Source organism: Leopardus geoffroyi, chromosome X (genome assembly GCF_018350155.1).
Source record: "Leopardus geoffroyi isolate Oge1 chromosome X, O.geoffroyi_Oge1_pat1.0, whole genome shotgun sequence".
Taxonomy (NCBI): Eukaryota; Metazoa; Chordata; class Mammalia; order Carnivora; family Felidae; genus Leopardus; species Leopardus geoffroyi.
This window is the reverse complement of record NC_059343.1, coordinates 8,552,080-8,573,207: the sequence shown is the minus strand read 5'-3', so window position 1 is coordinate 8,573,207 and position 21,128 is coordinate 8,552,080. Positions and strand designations below refer to the sequence as shown.

General features: G+C 46.0%; 1 protein-coding gene across 1 annotated transcript in view; it reads left to right on the top strand.

The window, feature by feature from the left end:
• Positions 1 to 1,598: 1,598 nt before the first annotated feature.
• The window catches only part of ARHGAP6 (Rho GTPase activating protein 6), a 453,678-nt gene continuing 434,148 nt past the window's right edge, over positions 1,599 to 21,128 (top strand). Inside the window, exon 1 of the mRNA XM_045472356.1 lies at positions 1,599 to 2,708. Within this exon, the coding sequence (XP_045328312.1) occupies positions 2,130 to 2,708 (579 nt within the window). The 5' untranslated portion in view covers positions 1,599 to 2,129. The remainder of the gene's footprint in view (positions 2,709 to 21,128) is intronic.

Sequence of the window (21,128 nt, the reverse complement as noted above, 5' to 3'; positions counted from 1 at the left end):
GAGTGCTGGGAAATTCGTAACTCATTCTGTCTTCGGGCAGCAGGTCGGTCAGAAAGTTACCAGAAGGAACTCCTTCGGTGCAGTCTGTCTGCCACATTTACAAAAATGTGTGCATCAGAGATCCTGGGGAATAAAAGAAGTATTCTAAAGTCAAAGTTGGACAATTCTGATATACACGGAACGTTCGTGCCAAACACCTGTAGTTATAAGTTCATTGTAGGTTTTTTTTTTCTTTAATGAAAGAAATGGTAAAGGCAAGTCCCCTTTACGTTCGTATACAACTCTTTTCACCGTGAAGTGGTACAAGGGGACTCACGAACACGGTTAGATACAGTACGCAGGCATTTCCAACATTCTTTCTACTCCCCTGCTGAGAAGGTCGTCAGATGCGTTGCAAAACTTAAATGTCACATCACAAAGCCGTCCGAGAGGCGGGAGGCTTGGCGCTTTTTAGATTCCTGGGGTCGGACAGTAGCGGGGAAAAGCTGCTCCCAGACTCGTTTCCAAGTGCGGAACATTGACATCGCCAGCGTTGTCCAGTTTCCCAGGAATGTGGCCGCGGCGCGCTTCGCCCAGAGGCGTCCCAGGGCCGAACCCGGAGAGCTCTCGCGTGTGAGCGCCAATCTCCGCAGCCTCTGAGCTGACGCCGCGTTCGGCGCCTGCCTCCCGCCCGGCCTCACTCACCCCTCCTCCTCGAGTATATTTATACAGGACCCTTACTGGGCCAGGACTCCCACCACCTCCCCACAGTAGGTCCCCATCTCCAGCCCATTCATTTGCGGCCACTGCTTTGGAACCGAATCTCTAGCCTTCCTTCAACAACAACAAAACAAAACAAAACAAAACAAAACACAAAAACAGTAGTGGGTAGAAAAAGGAAGGCATGAGATTTAACTCCAACTTGAGAGCAACCGTCCTGGGCTGCCCATCTGACACCAGTGGGTGGGGTGCAATCTGACACTTCCTTTCCTGTCCAGAAACGTGAGTGGAGCTGGCGCCCCCTCGGTCTGGGGGAGGGGAGACTGAGAGAAGGTCCGCACTTCCGTCCTCACGGCTTTCCCCCCTGGAGACCCGGTATCAGTGGCGAGCTGCGCTCGCGCTCCGCGCCTCCCAGGTTTGGCGCTTGGAAAACTCCACGTTCTGCTTTCTCCTGCTTTTGGCTCCTCCCCAGCTCCAGACCTGGCTTCCGTCCCGCCCACCCCCTTCCCGCTGTCTCTAGCTTGAGCGTGCGGGGACAGCTCCGCTCCTGCGCTGGGCCCACGGCTGGGCTGCGAATATCCAGAGCCCTTCTGCCGTGGGGCTTGGGCGCTCGCCCCTAGGGCTCTCTCCTTAGCTCCCTGAGCGCAGCCAGGAATTCTCTCCCGCCCGTGGCCACTCAGCCCTTGGGAGGCCCTAGGCGCAGCGCGCTCTGGGTCCCCACTTCGTAGCAGGGCTAGCACCTCGCGGGAACCTGGAGTTTGGAGACACACTTGCACCTAGCCAGTCGGAGGAGTGGGCGCAACAGCCAAGTGGAGGCCAGCCGCGCAGCTTCAGGGCCCGGGACACAGCAGCGGTGCAGCCCAGGCGCGGCTCGGGCGCCCAACACCGGAGCCGGAGGAAGTCCCCCTCGCGGCGCGCAGGGAGCGCGACGGACGCGCCCTGGGCGCACGCCCAGGAGGCCTCCTCCCCAGCCCTCGGGACAGTCCTTAGGGCGCGAGGAGGAGCTTGCTGGAGGCTTCGAGGCTGTCCGGAGGAGCCAGCGAGCGGGAGCGCGGCCTCTCCTGCCTCGGCTGGGAAGGGGGAGTGGCGCTGGTGGGCTGGAGTTGGGACTCCAGCGAGCGCCTGACCTTCCTCCTTCTCTTCCTCCCCGCATTCGCGACTCGGGCTCGGGGGAAGGTCCTAGCGGCCGCAGGAGGCCACCCGACCTCTTTTCCTAGAAGGCTGGCGATGGATCTTCTGCTTCTGCACCCGCTGGGGCACTTGGAGCGCGCTGGCGGTGCGTGAGCCGGGCACTGCCCTCCACAGCCCTCGGCGAGCCTCGGGCCAGCCCCGCCTGTCAGCCTAGCCTGAGTCCCCTTCCTTTCCCGGCTCCAAATCGCCAGCGTCCCGAGAGCGGGAAGAGGGTGGCCCTCAAGCACAGTCCCGCCGAGATGTCCGCGCAGAGCCTACTCCACAGTGTCTTCTCCTGCTCCTCGCCGGCCTCGGGCGGCGCGGCCTCGGCCAAGGGCTTCTCCAAGAGGAAGCTGCGCCAGACCCGCAGCTTGGACCCGGCCCTGATCGGCGGCTGTGGGGGCGAGGCGGGCGTGGAGGGCAGCTCGCGTGGGGCCACCGGGGGCCGCCTGTGCTCCGCGCCGCCCCCGGCCGAGGGTCTCAGCCCGCGCTCGGCGTCCTCTCCTCGGGGCCCACACCCCCGGGCCAGCCGACTCCCGCCCCCTAGACCCCTCTGCTCATCCCACTCCACGCCCAGCACCCCTCAGGAGAAGTCGCCGTCTGGCAGCTTCCACTTTGACTATGAGGTCCCTCTGGGTCGCGGCGGCCTCAAGAAGAGCATGGCCTGGGACCTGCCCTCAGTCCTGGCCGGGCCCGGCAGTGGCCGCAGCGCCATCCTCTGCTCCTCGGGGGGTGGCCCCAATGGCATCTTCACTTCTCCCCGGAGGTGGCTCCAGCAGAGAAAGTTCCAGTCCCCCCCCAACAGCCACAGCCACCCCTACGTTGTGTGGAAGTCCGAGGTAGGTAGGGTCCGGTGCTGCGCGTTCTCACGGCCCAAGGCTGGACACCTGGGCAGTTGTTTAATGCCGTTAACACTTACAGAGCCAGGGGCCCGCTGAGAGGTTTCCACCGTGTGGCTGTTCTTTCGCCGATTAAATGATGCCTGGAAATGGGACGTCCCTAGTGGCCACCCATGTGTGTCTTATTAGGACTTCTTGGCTCCACTTTGGAGTAGTGGTGGGAACTGGAGGGAGATACGATGTTCTGCTTTCCTGTTTGTGCTGCAGGCGATCTCCAAGGGTCATCTTATCCCTTCATCCAATGTGGGTGTTTTTCTGAACTCAAATGATCTAATTCCTATGCTCTTGTAAGGATTGGACGTAATGTATTTTGAAATATGTCTGCCATCTGGTTGTTCTACGGAGAATTCAGAAACATTCTGGACGGTGTTGTTGATTATGTGTGGAGGTGTGTGTGTTTGGGTGGTGTAGGGAGTAACTACTAGAATTCTCTAGTTTGGATCTTTTCTTCTCCCTAAAGATCTAATTTCAGAAACCTATGGTAGCGAGTACTAGTTTAATCTAGGAGAAAAAGAATCTCTGCTTCAGGCTATGAAATACCATGGAAACATGCCCCAGTTGCACTAAGGACAACTAGTAGTTCGTGAAATATATGTGAATCAGGAATCCTTAATAAATAGGGAACTCAGAGGGAGCTATTTGGTACCTTTGAAATGTTTGCTGTCTGGAAAGAAGAATGGAGAACAGAGTTCTTGGGAAACTGTGGTTGCTGGGTACTTGGAAAGCAACATGCTTTTAGAGAATAAATAGTAGTTGTTTTAGAAATGAGCAACTCTGGTCTCTTTCAGTTCACAAATTCTATAGATTTGCCTTGGATCTGTTTCCATAAGGAAAAGGAGATTCCATCAGTTGTAATTAAATATTTTAAAGTGCAGTTAGAATTACAGAAATGAAATGAAATACCATGTAATTGCTAGAGATTTGGACTAAATAAAGGGAACACAACCAAGAAAAACAGTTTGAAAATAGCATCCAAGATCATACCTCCCTCTGTTAACATGAGATAACTATGAAATTTTGGCTTTTAATGGACCGCCTGAGAAAAATCAGCAGTATTAATCAGAAATATTAGTATCATATATGAATACAGTATTAGTTATGATGTCAAAGTAACTTGCTGTTGGGTTTGGATGTTGAGTATGGATTACAAAAACCAACAAACGTTGCTGACTGTTCTGCCTATTTTCTTGAGGAAGATAGGCAGTGGAGAGAATAGTCAAGCCAGAGAACAAGAGATCCTCTCCAAACCAGGAAACTCAGCATTCGAAAGAGTATGAAAAATCTGGATGTTGAATTTCTCTTGGTCTTTAGAAGGGGCTGAATTCGCACTATATATCAGAAGTACGCAGGGGCACCTGGGTGGCTCAGTCGGTTGAGCTTCCGACTTCGGCTCAGGTCATGATCTCACGGTCTGTGGGTTCAAACCCCACGTCGGGCTCTGTGCTGACAGCTCAGAGCCTGGAGCCTGCTTCGGGTTCTGTGTCTCCCTCTCTCTCTGACCCTCCCCCGTTCATGCTCTGTCTCTCTCTGTCTCAAAAATAAATAAACATTAAAAAAAAAAGAAGTACGCATTATCAGAATAATCTGTGTGAGCTGAGAGGAGAGAGAAATACGAAGGCAAGCCAAGTTCTTGGATTCGGTAGCCACCGACGTTCACGTTTAAACCCAACGGCCTCGTTGAGAATGTCTCTGCTTTTCTTAACAACTGTACATACCTGGAAAACACAGATGCTGCTGCTGTTATGACCCAAAGGTATTCTAGTGTAGATGATCATGGCCGGTTAGAAATTATCTTCTTAGTCACTGAAATCTCATAATCAACGGACAAGTATCTGAATTGCAGCGATACTGGTGGCTTTTGACTGTTCTATGCAGTATTTGGGCAGTCTGCAAGGTCATCTACCATGATTTTCCTCTTTGCAATGGTTAAAACTTAGCATGTAGCCATCTAGCGCAAAAGCAACATTTTCTCATAAAATGTGTGTGTGTGTGTGTGTGTGTGTGTGTGTGTGTGTATGTGTAATTTCTTTGTTCTTGAGGCAGACAAGGAGTAGAATGAAGGTTCAAGGCTGGTTTTGTTTAGTAGAGGCCCACATATCCTATCATAACCCCTGGGTCTGGAACTTAATGGCCTAGGTTACCTTTCAAAGGTTTAATGCCCTGGAATCTTCTCAAACAACCAAGGAAATTCATCCAGTTGAGCGCTGCTTGTCCTCACTTGCCAACAAGCTGGATCCTTTCTCCTAAAAGAGAATCTGTATCAATAATGTCAAAAGTCCAACAAATGGACATCTTGCAAGGTTACTTAAAGTGGGCTCTAGAAGAGCATTTTGGTTCTTGTGCTTTTCCTGGTTACCCTGGGTTTCTCAGCCTCGGCACTATTCACAGTTGTGGCCAAATGATTCTTTGTGGGAGAGGCTACCCTGTGCATTGTGGGATGTTTAGTAGCATCCTGGGCCTCTACCCACTAGATGCCAGGAGCACTCTTCTTTACCAGTGTGACAATGACACGTGTCTACAGACACTGCCGAATGTTCCCTGGGGGCCAAAATCGCTCTAGTTGAGAACCACTGCACCCGTGAGTTGAATGTAGCACGTCAAGCCAGCTGCCTGTGCCCACAGAAGTGTTTCAGCTGGCACAAAGTTTCCCTGGGGCTTTTGTCCAATTCCAAACCAGGTGGATCTCTCTTGAGTCATGCATGCGTCCTATGGTTTGTTCAACTATTCTGTTTCTCTTCCCCTGAATCCATAGCCAAACCTGACAATTCACCTTCGTTCAGATTTAGCCAGTGATGGATTACATTTGCTTCTGCTTAGTTCTTTGAGCAGATTCTCTGGTTTTCAACTAAATTGTTCACACAGTGGCCCCCCGCTCCCAAGACTCTCATAAATGCCTGCAGCTCTATGCCTTGTACTCACTCACAGCTCCCAAATGACCATTTTATGGCCTAAAAGCAGGAGGTATTAAACAAAGTCAGTTACAACTCTATTAATATTTCCTTACTATGTGTTTCAGGATCGCTTAAACAAAATCGGATTCATGGGCGTGTGAGGTAGAGTGCCTACTGAGTAAACAAAGGGATAAACCGTGCGTCGTGACGCACAGTTGGTATACGCTTCTCAACTTGTATTCTTAGAGGTCAAACTCTGTCCCTGATTCTGCTCTCAGACAAAGGAGTAAGGTCTCCTTCCAACCCTGGAATTCTCCTAATTCTCATGAATCAGAGCCAGGATTATGCTTATTGCTGACTTGGAGTTTGCCAGCTTTGATAATCCATAAGTAAAATGATCTCTCTCTATCCATGACTTCTTTTCTTCATTCATGCCATAAGCACGTCTTGAGCACACGATTTCTCTAGGCACCGGAAATGCAGGGAGGCTGCCAAATGGTGTTGGCGCTTAAGGAGCCCACGGCCTAGTGAGGAGGACAGAGGAGTTGACCAGTAGGTACAGTGCAGAAGGGTCAGCACAATGAGGGACGGGGCGGTGCGGGGGGTGATGTGCCATTGTGCTCTGGAGAATTTTGGAAGGCGTCACTGTGCAGAGAGCACTTGAACTTGATCTGCAAGGATGCCTAGCATTTAGAAGAAGAAGGGAGGTGGTCCTTTGATGAAAGAGAAAGGAGTGGACATGCAAAGGCACAGAGGTGTTGGTGATGCCAGAGTGTCCACCCAAGAGGGCTCACAGGGGCTCGAGTGCAGCATTTGTCTGGAGGAGGAGGTTGGGAGCTCTGGGGGTTAATGTGTGTAGCAACCACCTGGCTGTCTGTACAGTAACCTAATGAGACCAGAAACCACACACACATTTGGGGGATAATAACTAGCTATGGGCATGGATGCAAATGGCACGAGGGCCAAAGCATGTGGCCCGCCCTCCAAAGCACCTCTTGTCATTAAATCTACAGAGAGGTCAAAGTACGTAAAGTCGAAAGTTTGGGTAGCCTTCCTTATGAAGAGGCCCACTGTGCACCTCTCAGGAGTTTGGGCTCAACATTTTGTGGAGTAGTGATTCTCGACCTGGAGGCGACTTTGTCCCCAGGGGACATTTGGCAATGTCTGAAGACAGTTTTGGTTCTCACAGCTGGGGGTGGTGATACATTAGTTTCCTATTGCTGCCAGAACAAATTACCCCAGACTTAGTGGCTTAGAGCCACATAAGTTTACTACCTTATAGTTCTGGAGGTCAGAAGTCTGAAATGGGTCTCACGGGGCTAAAGTCATGTTGTTGGCAGGACTGTGTTCTTTCTGAATGCTCTAGGGTCTGTTTCCTTTGCTTTTGCAGTGGCCTCCGTCTTCCATATTCAAAGCCAGCCTTGTTGCATCTCTTTGACTCTCTTCCATGGTCATTTCTCCCTCTGACTCTCTTAAGGACCGTTGTGGTTGCAGTGGGTTCACCTGGATAATCCAGGCTAATCTCATTATTTTAAGATCAGTTGATGAGCAGCCTTTATTTTTATTTATTTTTTTAAACTTTTTTTAAACTTTTTAAAAAAATTTATCTTTGAGAGAGACAGAGACAGAGTGCGAGCAGGGAGGGGCAGAGAGAGAGGGAGACACAGAATCCGAAGCAGTCTCTAGGCTCCGAGCTGTCACCACAGAGCCAGACATGGGGCTCGAACCCACGAACCGCGAGATCATGACCTGAGCTGAAGTCGGACCCTTAACCGACGGAGCCACCCAGGCACCCCGATTAGCAACCTTTAATTCCCCTTTGCCATGTAACCTAACATATTCACAGGTTCCAGAGACTAGGGCGTGGACATCTCCCGTGGGACACTATTCTGTTTACTACTGGAGGAGGTACCACTGGCATCTAGTCAGGGAGAAGCCAGAGATGCTGCTGATCGTTCTACAACGTACAGGGCAGCCCCACAGCAAAGAATTCTCTGGCCCTCAGTGTTGGGAGTGCCCAGGTGGAGAAACCCTGTGGTAGAGAATGGGGGAAACTGGTGATTTTTTAGCATGAGGGTGTGACATGATCAGACATGTGTTTTAGAGAGATCCCTCCGGTGTCTGGGAGTGGGGGTGGGGGACGATGCCTTAGAGTGAAACATGCAGTGGGGCAGATATTCAGAGGAGGCAGGCATGGGGAAACCATGGCAAGCATCCTACAAACAGATGGGAGTTGGCATATAAACATAATACTTCTGTATTTCTTACTTTGCCATTTTAGCAAATTGTTTTCTTGCATTGTTGAACCGCTGCTAGGTTGGTCTCTATAGGCTAGTGGTTCTCCCCTGTGGCTGAGTTTGCGCCCTGAGCACACTTGGCGATAGCTGGCAGCATTTTTGGCTGCAGAGCTGGGGCGGGGGGTTGCTACTGGCACCTGGTGGGTAGAGGTCAGTGATGCTGCTGATCGTCCTGAAACATGGAGGATAGCCCGCCACAACAAAGAATTATCCTGCTCAAAATTGCAGTAGCACTGAAGTTGAGGTACCCTGTGTAATGTGCTGCTTTATATAAGAAACGGAGTCCTGGGTTCTGCTTTCCACTACTATTTTCTCTCATGTGTCTGCCTTCAGTCTCTGTCCTTTTCTTCTTCTTTTCTGCTATATGTCAACCAAGGCTCTGAATTGGGGGGAAAAAAAAAACCCTTTCCAAAAGGTATTGAGGAAAGGAAAAAAATATGGGGCATATATGTGTACAAATATGTGTAGGGAAAAATTGAGCGGTAAATATATAATGATGGAAACTGGCATTAAAATTTAAAACGTGGGGAGAGATGAATATTGTGATTAAAAATAGAGGCTCACTGATGTCACCAAAGAGGAAGTAATTCGAGTAAGATGGCTTCAGACATGAAAGTGACAAAGGGCATTTTACAAGGAATTAGGTCTGAAATCATGCCAGAAGAATTTATAAATTAGGAAAACAATTACTCAGCTTTTATATGCTCTCTCTGAGTATCCCTCTGCTAGAATTCATCTCTAAAGCAATTCTGAACTTAAATAGAAAATAATGTGAAGGTAACTCCTCAGATGCCTGGGAATTGAGCTTTCACCAGAATTTCGAGATCTGAGGGTGGGAAAGAGGGATTTTTAGACCCAGGAAGGAGCTCAAGAGACAGACTGCAAGGATTAAGCTCAAATTCAGACACGCTAAGGGCAGAGCTACCCGGAAATTCTTCTGGAATCTCAATATAAACTGCCAAATTTCTGGAAAAAGTCAGCGGCCACAAGCACCTTACACCTTGGCAATCTCTTTTCTATGCCTATTACTTACTGAAACGGTTCTCTCGAGGGTACTGCGATCTTCTTCGGCTTCTTCTGGCTAGACTTCTGAGCAGAACCCACAGCACTTCCCCTACCCACCCCCGCCCCCCGCGTCCCCACCACCGAGTCTCAGTTGCTGCCTGTCCATCTCCAGTGTCTCTTCCTGCTCTTCTGTCTCTGTGCTTGCCTTTGTCCGCCCATCTCCATGGTCCTGTGTTTTTCCTTCAAATCATTCTCCCGTGATGATCTCATTCACTCTTGCCACTTGAGCCATCACCCCTCTCGGGGACACTCGTAACCATGTCTGGCTCTCGTCTTGTGTTTGAGTTGCTGACGTTTCTGATTTCTTCCCGGACATGTGCTCACAGCGTCAGCTGGACTCCTCACATTCCACGTGTCCGAAGCCCAGCAGCTCAGCCCCCTCGGAGCCGGGTTCACTGCCCACAGTGCGGGTTCTGGCGGGCGCCACTGTTCCTCTGCCCGCGTGCTTTTACCAGGTTGCAGACGCCTCCGGCTCTCCCGTCTTCTCAGAGGAGGCGTCCAGTCCCCTGGTGTTCACTTCTCATCTGCTCCGTTCTAAAAAGGATTTGAAGTGGAATGTATCCCAGTTCCTACGTCTCTCTCCGGCGGTTCCTTCCCATTGCTGCTGCCTAGTCTGGGTCCTCAGTGGCTGTGTCCTCCTGGGTAGCCCCCCGCCTTCGCTTTGTCCCTCTTCCCATCTCACTTATGGGCCTTTTACTCCAAAGACACATTGTAATCACGTTAACTTCCTGAGCAAAATCTTTGCTGGGACTCCGTACGTACAGAATGAAATCCGAACTGCTTAAGGCAGTCATTTCAAAGCCTTTTACAGTATAATCTTAGCTTCCTTCCTCCCCTTCCCAGGGAACTCTGGTCCATGGAAGCTAAAGTGGCCACCCAGCCAGTCATCAAATATTTATCGAATACCGGCTCTGCACTTGACGTGGGGGATGTACATGAAACAAACAGGTGTGACCCCACAAGGTGCTTAGCCTTTTATGAAAACAATACTTTCAAATAAATAGGTCCCTATACTGTTCAGAATGCTGTGGCGTTACCACCGGAGGACTACTGTAGACAGAACAATGGCCCCCCAAACATCCACATCCCAATTCCCAGAACCCATGGATATGCTACCTTGCATGTGCAGATGTGATTCAGTTCACAGTTAAGGATCATGAGGTGGGAGGTGATCTTCAATTACCTGGGTGAGTCAGTGTCATTACAAGAAATGTTGCAAGAGGGAGGCAGGTGGGTTCGAGTCAGAGAAGCAGATATGGGGACAGAATGAGTGAGAGAGGGAAGGACGGACGGTGGGAGAGACGAAGGGAGGGAGGAAGGGGAGGGACAAATTGGTTTTGAAGATGCTATACTGCTGGCTTTGAAAATGGAGGAAGGAGTCATGTGCCAAGGAATGGAGCAGCCCCTAGAAGCTGAAAAAGGCCAGGAAATAGATTCTCCCCTAGAACCTTCAGAAGGATCTCAGCCCTGCCAACAGCTTTATCTTAGTCCAGTGGGACTTCTGGCCTCCAGAACCGTAACTGTGTGTTGTTTCAAGCTGCAGTGTTTGAGGGAATTTGTTACAGCGGCTATAGGAAACTGATACAACGACCAAGAGAGTCTGGGATGTTTATGCTGAAACCAGTGGATGAGAAAGCTTTTGCCAAACAAAAAGGAAGGCAGGCGGCACTCTGGCTAGAAGGGACAGCCTGTAGTTCAGAAGGGACATAGTATGTTTCAGGAGCTTCGAGAAATCCAACTGGAATGGAGTATGAGAGTGAGACATGGCTGAGAGTAAGTCTAACTGGTCTTTGAGCTTCATGATACAGATTTTATCATTAAAATTTTTTAATGTTTGTTTTTGAGAGAGAGAGAGAGAGAGAGAGAGAGAGAGAGAGAATGTGCAAGCAAGGGAGAGGCAGAGAGAGAGGGAGACACAGAATCCGAAGCAGGCTCCAGGCTCTGAGCTGTCAGCACGGAGCCGACACGGGACTCGAACCCATGAACTCTGAGATCATGACCCGAGCTGAAGTTGGATGCTTAACCGACTGAGCCACCCAGGCACCCCCAGATTTTATTATTTAATGTACATATTTCTGCATAGATATCTCTTCTTACTTTGTTTTTGGTCACCTGGTCCCATATATATCTGAAAAGGCTCCATTTCCACATTTGACCTCAACCAGATGCCATCTCTGAATAAATAAGCTTTGAGTATGGTACACGTCAAGACAGAATCAGGATTTGCAGAATTGTGCACTCCTTTTTCCGTAGTGGGATTCTGATTCTTCCAGTCTGGTGCCGGCATCAGGGAAAGTGTGTTTCATATCAGAATCCAGTCAATGGCAGAGGGAGTCTGTATTCTGACAGCAGTTTTCCAAATCCTGGAGACCCACCTTTGGGGGCACGACATATTGTTCTAATAAAATTTACGGCATCCTCTCTGGGCCACTGCTTATGAAAAAGAGAGTGAGACTATAATTGCAACTATGTTACAATACAGCAAAAGAGGCGGAATGTAACGTGTGAAAAAATGAAATTACTCATTACGTTAGCAGGTAAAGAATGATGTTTTCATTAGCTATTAGGGAAATGCAAACCCAACCCACAGTGACGCACCACTTCATACCCACTAGGATGACTGGAATCAGGAGGATAATAACAGGTGTTGGCAAGAATGTCGAGAATTTGAAACTCTTACACACTCCCGGTGACAATGCAAAATGGTGTAGCGGATTCGAAAAAGTTTGGCAGTTTCTCAAAAAATTAAACATAGAGTTCCCATGTGACCCCGTATTTCCACCTCTAGGGCACATACCCAAGGGAAGTGAAAGTATGTCCATGCAAAAACTTGTACATGAATATTCATAGCATCATTATTCATTCATAATAGGCAAAATGGTGGAAGTAACCAAGCGCCCATCAGTAGATGAATGGATAAACAAAGTGTGGTCTACAATGCAAGATTTTTGAAAAAAATTTTTTAATGTTTATTTATTTTTGACAGAGAGAGAGAGAGCGAGCATGAGTGGGGGAGGGGCAGAGAGAGAGGGAGACTCAGAATCCGAAGCAGGCTCCAGGCTCCGAGCTGTCCGCACAGAGCCCAACGCGGGGCTCGAACTCACAGACCTTGAGATCGTGACCTGAGCCAAAGTCGGATGCTCAACCGACTGAGCCACCCAGGCGCCCCTACAATGCAAGATTATTCAGCAATAAAAAGGCATGAAGTACTGATAGATGCTACAACATGGATGAATCTTGGAAACATGCTAAGTGAAAGAAGCTAGTCACAAAGGGCCACATATTATATGATTCTGTTTATATGAAATGTCCAGAGTAGGCAAATCTAGACAGACAGAAAATAGATTAGTGGGTGCCAGAGGCTTGCAGTAGCGAGGGGTGGGGAATGACTGCTAATGGCTACTGGGTTTCTTTTTGGGATGTTGAAAAGGTTTTGGAACTAGATAGAGGTGATGGTTGTACAACCTGGTTGAATTCCCTAAAAATTGCCGAGTTGTGCACTGTAAAAGGATGAATTTTACAGTATGTGAATTTTAATGTCAATTAAAAAAGAATGGTGTTTATAACTTTTAGAAAATATACCAACATTGTTACTATGTCATCTTTTCAAGAAAACATAAACATAAATGAGGAGCAGAGTCATGCAGTTGGCCTAGGCCTAATGTATATTAAATGCTGTACTTGGAGACGCAATGGAAGAATCGACAGCCAGGCTGGGATTTTCTGAGATTGGTTACCGTGGAGATTCTGTGTCCTGATTATTAGGCCTTGAAAGCAAGCGATTAAAAAGGTTGTTTTTCACAACACACAGGGACTTTAAAAACTGCCTATAATCTTGAAAAACTGTCCAGCCATATCACACTAGAACTATTAAGTAGCCAAAGATTTTCAGGAGCCATTAGCATTAAAAGCAGCTCGAGAGACCACCCATCAAGCGATGTGCTGATGAACCCAAGAAGAGGCTGAGCCCGGAATAGTCATGTCCGTGGAGGAACTGGAAGTGAATTGAGTCGGATGCCCCGTGGGTCAAGGAAAAGGGCACGTTTTCGTTTTTGTATACCTGGACAGCTCATCGAAACAGGTGAATCCCTACCACCTATAGGAGCCTAAGTGTGAATAAGCATTGGGTCAGTGCTTGCGCTGCTGACAGTTTCATCTCTCAGGGGTTGAGATAGTAGGCAGGCTGATACTCTGAGACCTAAATGCAAGTGGGGAAAGGGAAACAGAAGCTTTAGGTAACAACAGCCACGTTGCCTCGGGCTTTGTTGTAACAAGGCCTCTGCTCTGGCTACTAATTTGGTCCAGAGAAATCCCGAAATGGGCTACCCGGTTTTCTGGCTTTTGAGCAAAGTATCACTCTACTCACATTGAAGTTTCCAATGGATTCCCTGCGCGCTTATTTTAGTTAACAGGTGTTGATGATAATGATAAGTGAAACAACTCTGAGTATTTATGAAGTGCTCAGCAATCTTTTGTTTATTACAGCAATTCTCTGGGATGATCGTATCGGCATTTATTTTGTACGCGAGGACACTGAGACTCCGATTAAGCGGTAGCCACGCTCAGTCGGAGATGAAATGAAGTGAATGGGTTAGAGCTGGACTCTGAACCACACCGCCTGGGTCCAGATCCCAGCTCTGCCTTGCAACCTTAAGGAAATTACAAAGTGTATTTCTGCCTCAGTTTCCTCGTCTGTCCGATGGTGATCAAGTTGATGAAGTACTTCATCACATAGGAAGTACTAAAAGTTGCTGAGGAGAACAAGATTAAATAAATGGAAGATGTGTCCAGGCAACGGAGGTAGGACTTGGATTAAAATATTACTTTAGTGAAAAGTATGTATTCTGCACCTACTGCATACCGCGAAGCTTGGTCTTTCCACCGTGGCAATTGAAGAGGGCTCAGGTGATCAACAGGTGGATTTGCTATAACCCAACATGCCAACAGGCCCAGGGGTAATAACCTTCATTCCCACGCTCTCGTCATAGTAGCTTCATCGCGTCTTTCACTTTGTGTTTGAAGAATACGTAGAACGTTGGCAACTGGATGGCTCCCAGTCCAGCCCTGCCTCTCTAGGTGGTAAGCGGCAGGCTGCTTTCTCACCTCAAGCCTGATGTTTTTCTCGCCTCCTCAAACCACTATGGCCACGTGAGAGCCAGCTGACTTCTTTTCGTGGTTCATCTTGCCAACATCTTTCCAGGCAAACGAGGCAGCATCTCTAAATTGTGGTTACACCATCTACATTCAGATGCTTTTGTCCCCCTTGAATTCTAACTGTAACTTGCATTAACATTTCTAGATTGACTTCAGAAGTCTGGGAGCAAAACAGAATCTTAGGAGGGGAGAAGTTTTGAAAAGTTTTCTATGTAGTCCGGGCATCCATCTGATACTTAAATCCTATCTATGGCTTCCCCAGTCTGTGTCCAAAACCCCCCCCCCCCCCCCCGCCGCCCCAGATGAAGACCTTCACAGTTCTGCCTTTAGATTCTGATGGAAATGGAAATCCTTCCTGAAATTGTGTTAAAAACCAGCCTCCCTGGTACTTTTACCATGCTACAAATGAATTCTGTCTCTCCTGTTCTGCAGGAGAAGTACAGGTTGGCTTGCTTTCTTTCTCAGTGTCAACACAAAGTTTGCTCGTATTGTCTTTTTGGCAGATAAGAATTGTGCATATATCAAACTATGATTGGAGGATATATTGACCCAAATTGGAGGATACTATTGACCCAAAGTTATCTTGCAAACTACTTATAGAAATCCAGGATTAGGGGGCACCTGGGTGGCTCAGTCAGTTGAGCACCTGACTCTTGATTTTGATTTTGGCTCAGGTCACGATCCCAGGATCATGGGATTGAGTCCTGCATTGGGCTCTGCACCGAGCTTGGAACCTGCTTAACATTCTCACTCCTCCTCTGTTTCCCCCCCACCCCCCGCCGCCAGCACGTTTGCATGTGCGCTCTCTCCCTCTCTCTCTCTCTCTCTAACAACAACAACAACAACAAATCCAGGATTAGAACTTGCTGTGTCCAGGTTTTTGCTGCGAGATCCAGTGTGTCAGGTTTCTTCTTTTCATGATTTATAGGTGAGTTCAAAGACAGGTGCAGTTTTCATATTACATCACAGAGTATTGTTGTGGGTCTTTCAGCAAGCCCCCAAAGAGGTGTGTTAAATCTGGATTCCGATGTTAATGTGTTGTCAGAATGTATTTGTCAAAATGCCAAGAAAATAAGCAGGAAAGGCGATACGGAGACGGTAAGCCCACTCGAAGGTCAACAAGTCCGATAGGGGTCTCAGACTAACTTCAGAAGCACCGAGTTGTGAACTCAGCAAATATATAGTCATTCTGCTGCAGTGGCATCTTTTAACTTATCTTTAATAATCTTTTAATTTATAATTGTACTGGAAATACATTACTTTTCCTTATATAGCTGAGAGCATACTGTTAAAGATTGGTAAAATATTATGGAAGTGATCAAATATTTAGGTTCTTGTTCAGGGTTCTTTTAGTGGAAATAGGTTATTCAGAGTTACAAGCTGTAAACAAATGAAATCGTTCATTCCCCTTTGCAATATTATCTTGCTTTTGGCCTCCCAGGAGGAAGCTAGATTCAGAAGAGTCAATGGGTTGTGATGTCAAGTTTGTATCTCCTTATCTAGAAATATCTCTGTTGTAGGAAATGTTTAAAATCCTGCTAAGCATTTTACTGTCCGCAAAAATTATCATTTCTAATCTATATAAAAATATGGTAGATATACCTTGTGTAAATATTCACTGAAATCTAAAACCATTCTAAAAAAAGGAAAGTTATTCTTTTCATATTCATTGAAAGAGAAGATTGAATAGTCAAGAAGGAAATTAACTTAGTATACCTACAAAGATTTTCTCCGAGGGGCACTTGAGTGGCTCGGTCAGTTGAACCTCTGACTCTTGATTTCAGCTCTGGTCGTGATCTCATGCTTCGTGAGATCTAGTCCCATGTCGGGCTCTGTACTGACAGTGTGGAGCCTGCTTGGGATTCTCTTTCTCCCTCTCTGTCTGCCCCAGCCCTGCTCATGTGCTCACGCTCTTTCTCCCTCTCTCTCTCAAAATAAATAAACATTAAAAAAAATAAAAAAAGATTTTCTTCATGTCATTAATTGTTCCTAGGCAATATTTTTATAGTGCAGAAAGGTTGATTTTTTTCTTCTTTTACTTGGAAAGACTTCTTGCAGAGTTTTATTTATCGTTACATCTTTTAAATTTTATATTTTTTTATTTTTAATTTTTATTTCTTAATTTTTTTCATGTTTATTTATCTTGAGAGAGAGAGAGAGAGAGGGAGAGAGAGAGCGAGCACAAGCAGGGGAGGGGCAGAGAGAGAAGGAGAGAAAATCCCAAGCAAGCTACACGCTGGCAGGGCAGAACCCGATATGAGGATCCCATGAACCATGAGATCATGACCTGAGCCGAAATCAAGAGTCGGATGCTTAACCAACTGAGCCACCCAGGTGCCCTTTTTAAAAATTTTTAATTTAAGTGTAGTTGACCTATAATATATTAGTTCCAATTGTACAACATAGTGAGTCAACACATATATATGACGAAATGTTCACCATTACTGGTGATGAACAGTTACTGTTCATCACTATATAAAGTTGTTACACTATTGCTGCCTATATTCCCTGTGCTGTACTTTTCATCCCCGTGATTTATTTATTTCATGACTGGAAGTTTGTATCTCTGAATCCTCTTGGCCTATTTTGCCTTCCATACCACTTCCCGCCCAAAACCGTTAGTTTCTTCTCTATATTTCTGAGTCTGTTTCTCTTTGTTGTTGTTCTTAGTTTGTTTTGTTTTTTAGATGCCACACATAAGTGAAATCATATGATATTTGCCTTTCTCTGTCTGACTTATTTCACCTAGCCTAATACCCTCAAGATCCATCCATGTGGTCACAAATGGCAAGATTTCATTCTTTTTGTTTTGTTTTGTTTTATAGCTGAGTAATATTCCATTGTGTATATACCTAACATCTTTTCTTTATCCATTCATCTATTGACGGACACTTGGGTTGCCTCTGTATCTTGGCTGTTATACATAATGCTGCAATAAACATAGGGGTGCATATATTTTTTGAATTAGTGTTTTTGTTTCCGTTGGGTAAATACCCAGAAGTGGAATTACTAGGTTGTTTGGTATTTCTGTTTTTAATGTTTAAAAAATTGTAATTCCAGTATAGTTAACATGGAGTGTTATGTTAGTTTCAAGTGTACAATACAGTGATTCAACAATTCTGTACATTACTCGATGCTCATCAAGATAAGTGTACTCTTTAATCCCCATCACCTATTTCACCCGTCCTCCCTGCTCTGGCAACTACCAGTTTGTTTTCTGTGGTTAAGTGTCTGTTTTTTGGTTTGTCTCTTTATTTTTCCTTTGTTCCTTTGTTTTGTTTCTTCCACATAGGGGTGAAATCATATGGTACTTGTCATTCTCGGAGTGACTGACTTCACTTGTTGTTGCAAATGGAACAATTTCATTCGTTTTTATGGACAAATAATACTCTCTTGTACATGTCTACCACATCTTCTTTATCCACTCATCTATCGATGAACACTTGGGCTGCTTTAATAATTGGGCTATTGTAAATAGCGCTGCAATGAACATAGGGGTAGATATATCTTTTTGAATTAGTGTTTTCACATTCTTTGGGTAAATACCCAGTAGTAGATTTACTGGATCACGTGGTAATTCTATTTTTAATGTTTTGAGGAACCTCCAGAGTGCTTTCCACAGTGATTGCACCAGTCTGCATTCCCGCCAACAGGTCACCAGGGTTCCTTTTCCTCCACATCCTCGCCAATACTTGGTGATTCTTGAATTTTTGATTTCAGCCATTCTGACAGGTGTGAGGTGATATCTCACTATGGTTTTGATTTGCATTTCCCTGATCATTTGTGATGTTGAGCATCTTTTCATGTGTCTGTTGACCATCTGTATGTTTTCTTTGGAGCAGTGTCTGTTCATGTCTTCTGCCCATTTTTAAATTGGATTGTTTGGGGGTTTGTTTTGGTGTTGAGTTGTCTAAGTTCTTTATATATTTTGGATACTAATCTTTTATTGGATATGTCATTTTCAAGTATCTTTTCCCATTCAGTACGTTGTCTTTTAGTTTTGTTGATTGTTTCCTTCGCTGTGCAGAAGATTTTTTTTTTTTTTTTGACGCAGTCCCAGTAGTTTATTTTTGCTTTTGTCTCCCTTGCCTCAGGAGACATATCTAGAAAAATGTTACTGCAGCCGAGGCCAGAGAAATTACTGTTTGAGCTCTCTTCTGGAATTTTTATGCTTTCAGGTCTCACATTTAGGTCCTTAATCCATTGTGAGTTAATTTTTGTGTTTGGTGTAAGAAGGTAGTCCGGTTTCATTCTTTTGCATGTGGCTGTCCAGTCTTCCCAACATTGTTTGTCGAAGAGACTCTTTCCCACTGGGTATTCTTTCCTGCTTTGTCAAAGATGAATTGACCATATAATTGTGGGTTTATTTCTGGGCTTTCTATTCTGTTCCATTGATCTATGTGTCTTTTTTTTTGTGCCAGCATCCTGGTGTTTTGATGACTACAGCTTTGCAGTCTAGCTTGAAATCTGGAGTCGTGATACTTCCGGCTTTGATTCTCTTCTTCAAGATTGCTTTGGTTCTTTGGGGTCCTTTGTGGTTCCACACACATTTTAGGATGGTTTAATTCTGTGAAAAATGCTATTGGTATTTTGGTAGAGGTGGCATTAAATCTCTAGATTGCTTTGGGTAATGTGGACATTTTAACAATATTTGCTCTTCCAGTCCATGAGTGTGGGATATGTTTCCATTTATTTGTGTCAAAAGACTTCTTGGGGAATTTTAGATCATGATCCGTTAGTGTAATTTGTCTCTGTATATATCTCTACATGTAACTTTTAACTTCATAATAACATCTATCTTTAGAAATAAAAACGAATGGTTAGTACTATGCATAATCGGAACAATGTGGATGAATTATTTTTATGAAAATATAAGCTTTAAAACTCCATGATAAAAATGTAAAAGGGACAAAAAGCTCCGTGTCTTAGTGTGAGTATCTCCAAGGTCAGGGCCATGGTGAGTGCAGTTGATCTGGGAGGTGATCCCAGCAAGCAGGAGTGAAAACTAAGGGAGAATGAAATGCCTTCGTAAGTTGTGTCTTGGAAGTTGTAGCTGTGGACGATGGGATAACTGAGGTTCCACCAGGATTGCTGGAAAACATGTAGAACGCCCCTCAGGATGATCCATCTGTGTTTCAGTTACCTATTGCCACCTACAAAACTTAGTGGCATGATTCTGTGAGTCAGGAATTAATTCAGGGCTGAGCTGGGCTGTTCTACTCCACATGGCATCAGCTGAGTTCACTCACTCGGCTGCTTTCAGCTGGTGTCTCGGATGCCTAGAGAATTCAGGATGTCTTCATTTACATGTCTCGTTCCTTGGTATTCCCCCGTGTGGCTCCTTTCTCTCCACGTGGTTAGCTTGGGCTTCCTCACTGCATGGTGATCTCATGATATTTGGTCAAAGTGAGTCACAGGGTCCGCCCAGATTCGAGGATAAGGGAAGTGGATGCGAGAAGCGACAAAGAACATGTGGCCTTCTTTGATCTGTCACAAGCTACAAGTTGGGATCTGGGATCTGGGAAATGTCTCCATTGGTTTCCATCCTCCATTGGTTCAGATTCCTTCCAGGGTTTTTAACTTACCTGGTGACTTCTTGCACATGACTATGGGTTTACTAGAGATAGATCACTGGCAGCACAAGATCAGTGTGAGCTTGCACGGAAATTCCCAGCACAGTTCCAGCTGGATTCAAAACTGTTAGTATAGGCTCATGGGGAGCGGCATTTAGAACTAGTCACTCGCAATCTTAGCTAACCGAAAGCACAACTGAGGGATAATATGACTAGACTTTGGAGGTGTCTAAGCCCGGGGTCAAATCCCAGGCCACTATTTGTGAGCTATGAATTTCGGTTTCTTCACCTTTACAGAGAGTATAATTGTATTTTCTTTGTAGGCGGTGGGAAAGCACTGATGAGTGTACTTAGGACCCATGCAGTACGAGGTATTATGCAGCAGTGTCTGTTGTTTATGACTCAGTCTACTTCATTCTGAAATGCTTTACATCATAGGCAGATGCAGATGAAAGATTTTCTAGTGCCTTCAGGGGAAACAAGGCAACAGTACTATGGGAAATGTCAATAACAATTGTAAGAGGCAATTTTAGGCTTTTTAAACTGTAAAGGAAATACGTAGTAGTTAAAGAACTATGAGATGGTGTACTTTTCCTTCTACATTTTAACTTTTAAGATTTGTGTACATACCTTATTTATTTAATGCTGTTTTTTGAGAGAGAGGGAGCACGAGTGGGGGAGGGGCAGAGAGAGAGGGAGACAGAGGATCTGAAGCGGGCTCTGCGCTGACAGCACAGAGCCCGATGTGGGGCTCCAACTCACGAACCATGAGATCGTGACCTGAGCTGCAGTCGGATGCTTAACTGACTGAGCCACCCAGGCACCCGTAGTTTTTAATTTTTAAAAAATGTTTATTCGTGTATTTTGAGAGAGAGTGAGAGAGAGCACATGTGGGGTACGGGCAGAGAGAGAGAGAGAGAGAGAGAGAGAGAGAAAGAGAGAGAGAGAGAGAGAGAATATCCCAGGCAGGCTCCGCAGTCAGCACTTAGCACAGAGCCTGATGCAGGGCTTGATCCCATGACTGTGAAATCATGATCTGAGCCGATATCGGGAGTTGGACACTTAACCAGCTGAGCCACACAGATACCCCTGTGTACTATATTTTAAATTGCATGAAAAGTAATTCAGTTTGGTTTTTGTCAAATGTCAAATGCACATTCCCATAAGCAAATGGCAAAATAAGCCCTCCCCCCTTTATTATAGTCAAAGTAGGGGCAAAGAAGTTATTTAAGACTGTCCCTCCAAACTTATAGCAGTTGTTTATTCGATAAGTTATTGTATTGATTTATCTGCTGCCCTTAGGGAATTCGCACATAACCCCCATTGGCTATAAGAGTCTCCTTGCGCGAAGCTACTTGCTCGTAGAACTTTTTGTTCTGC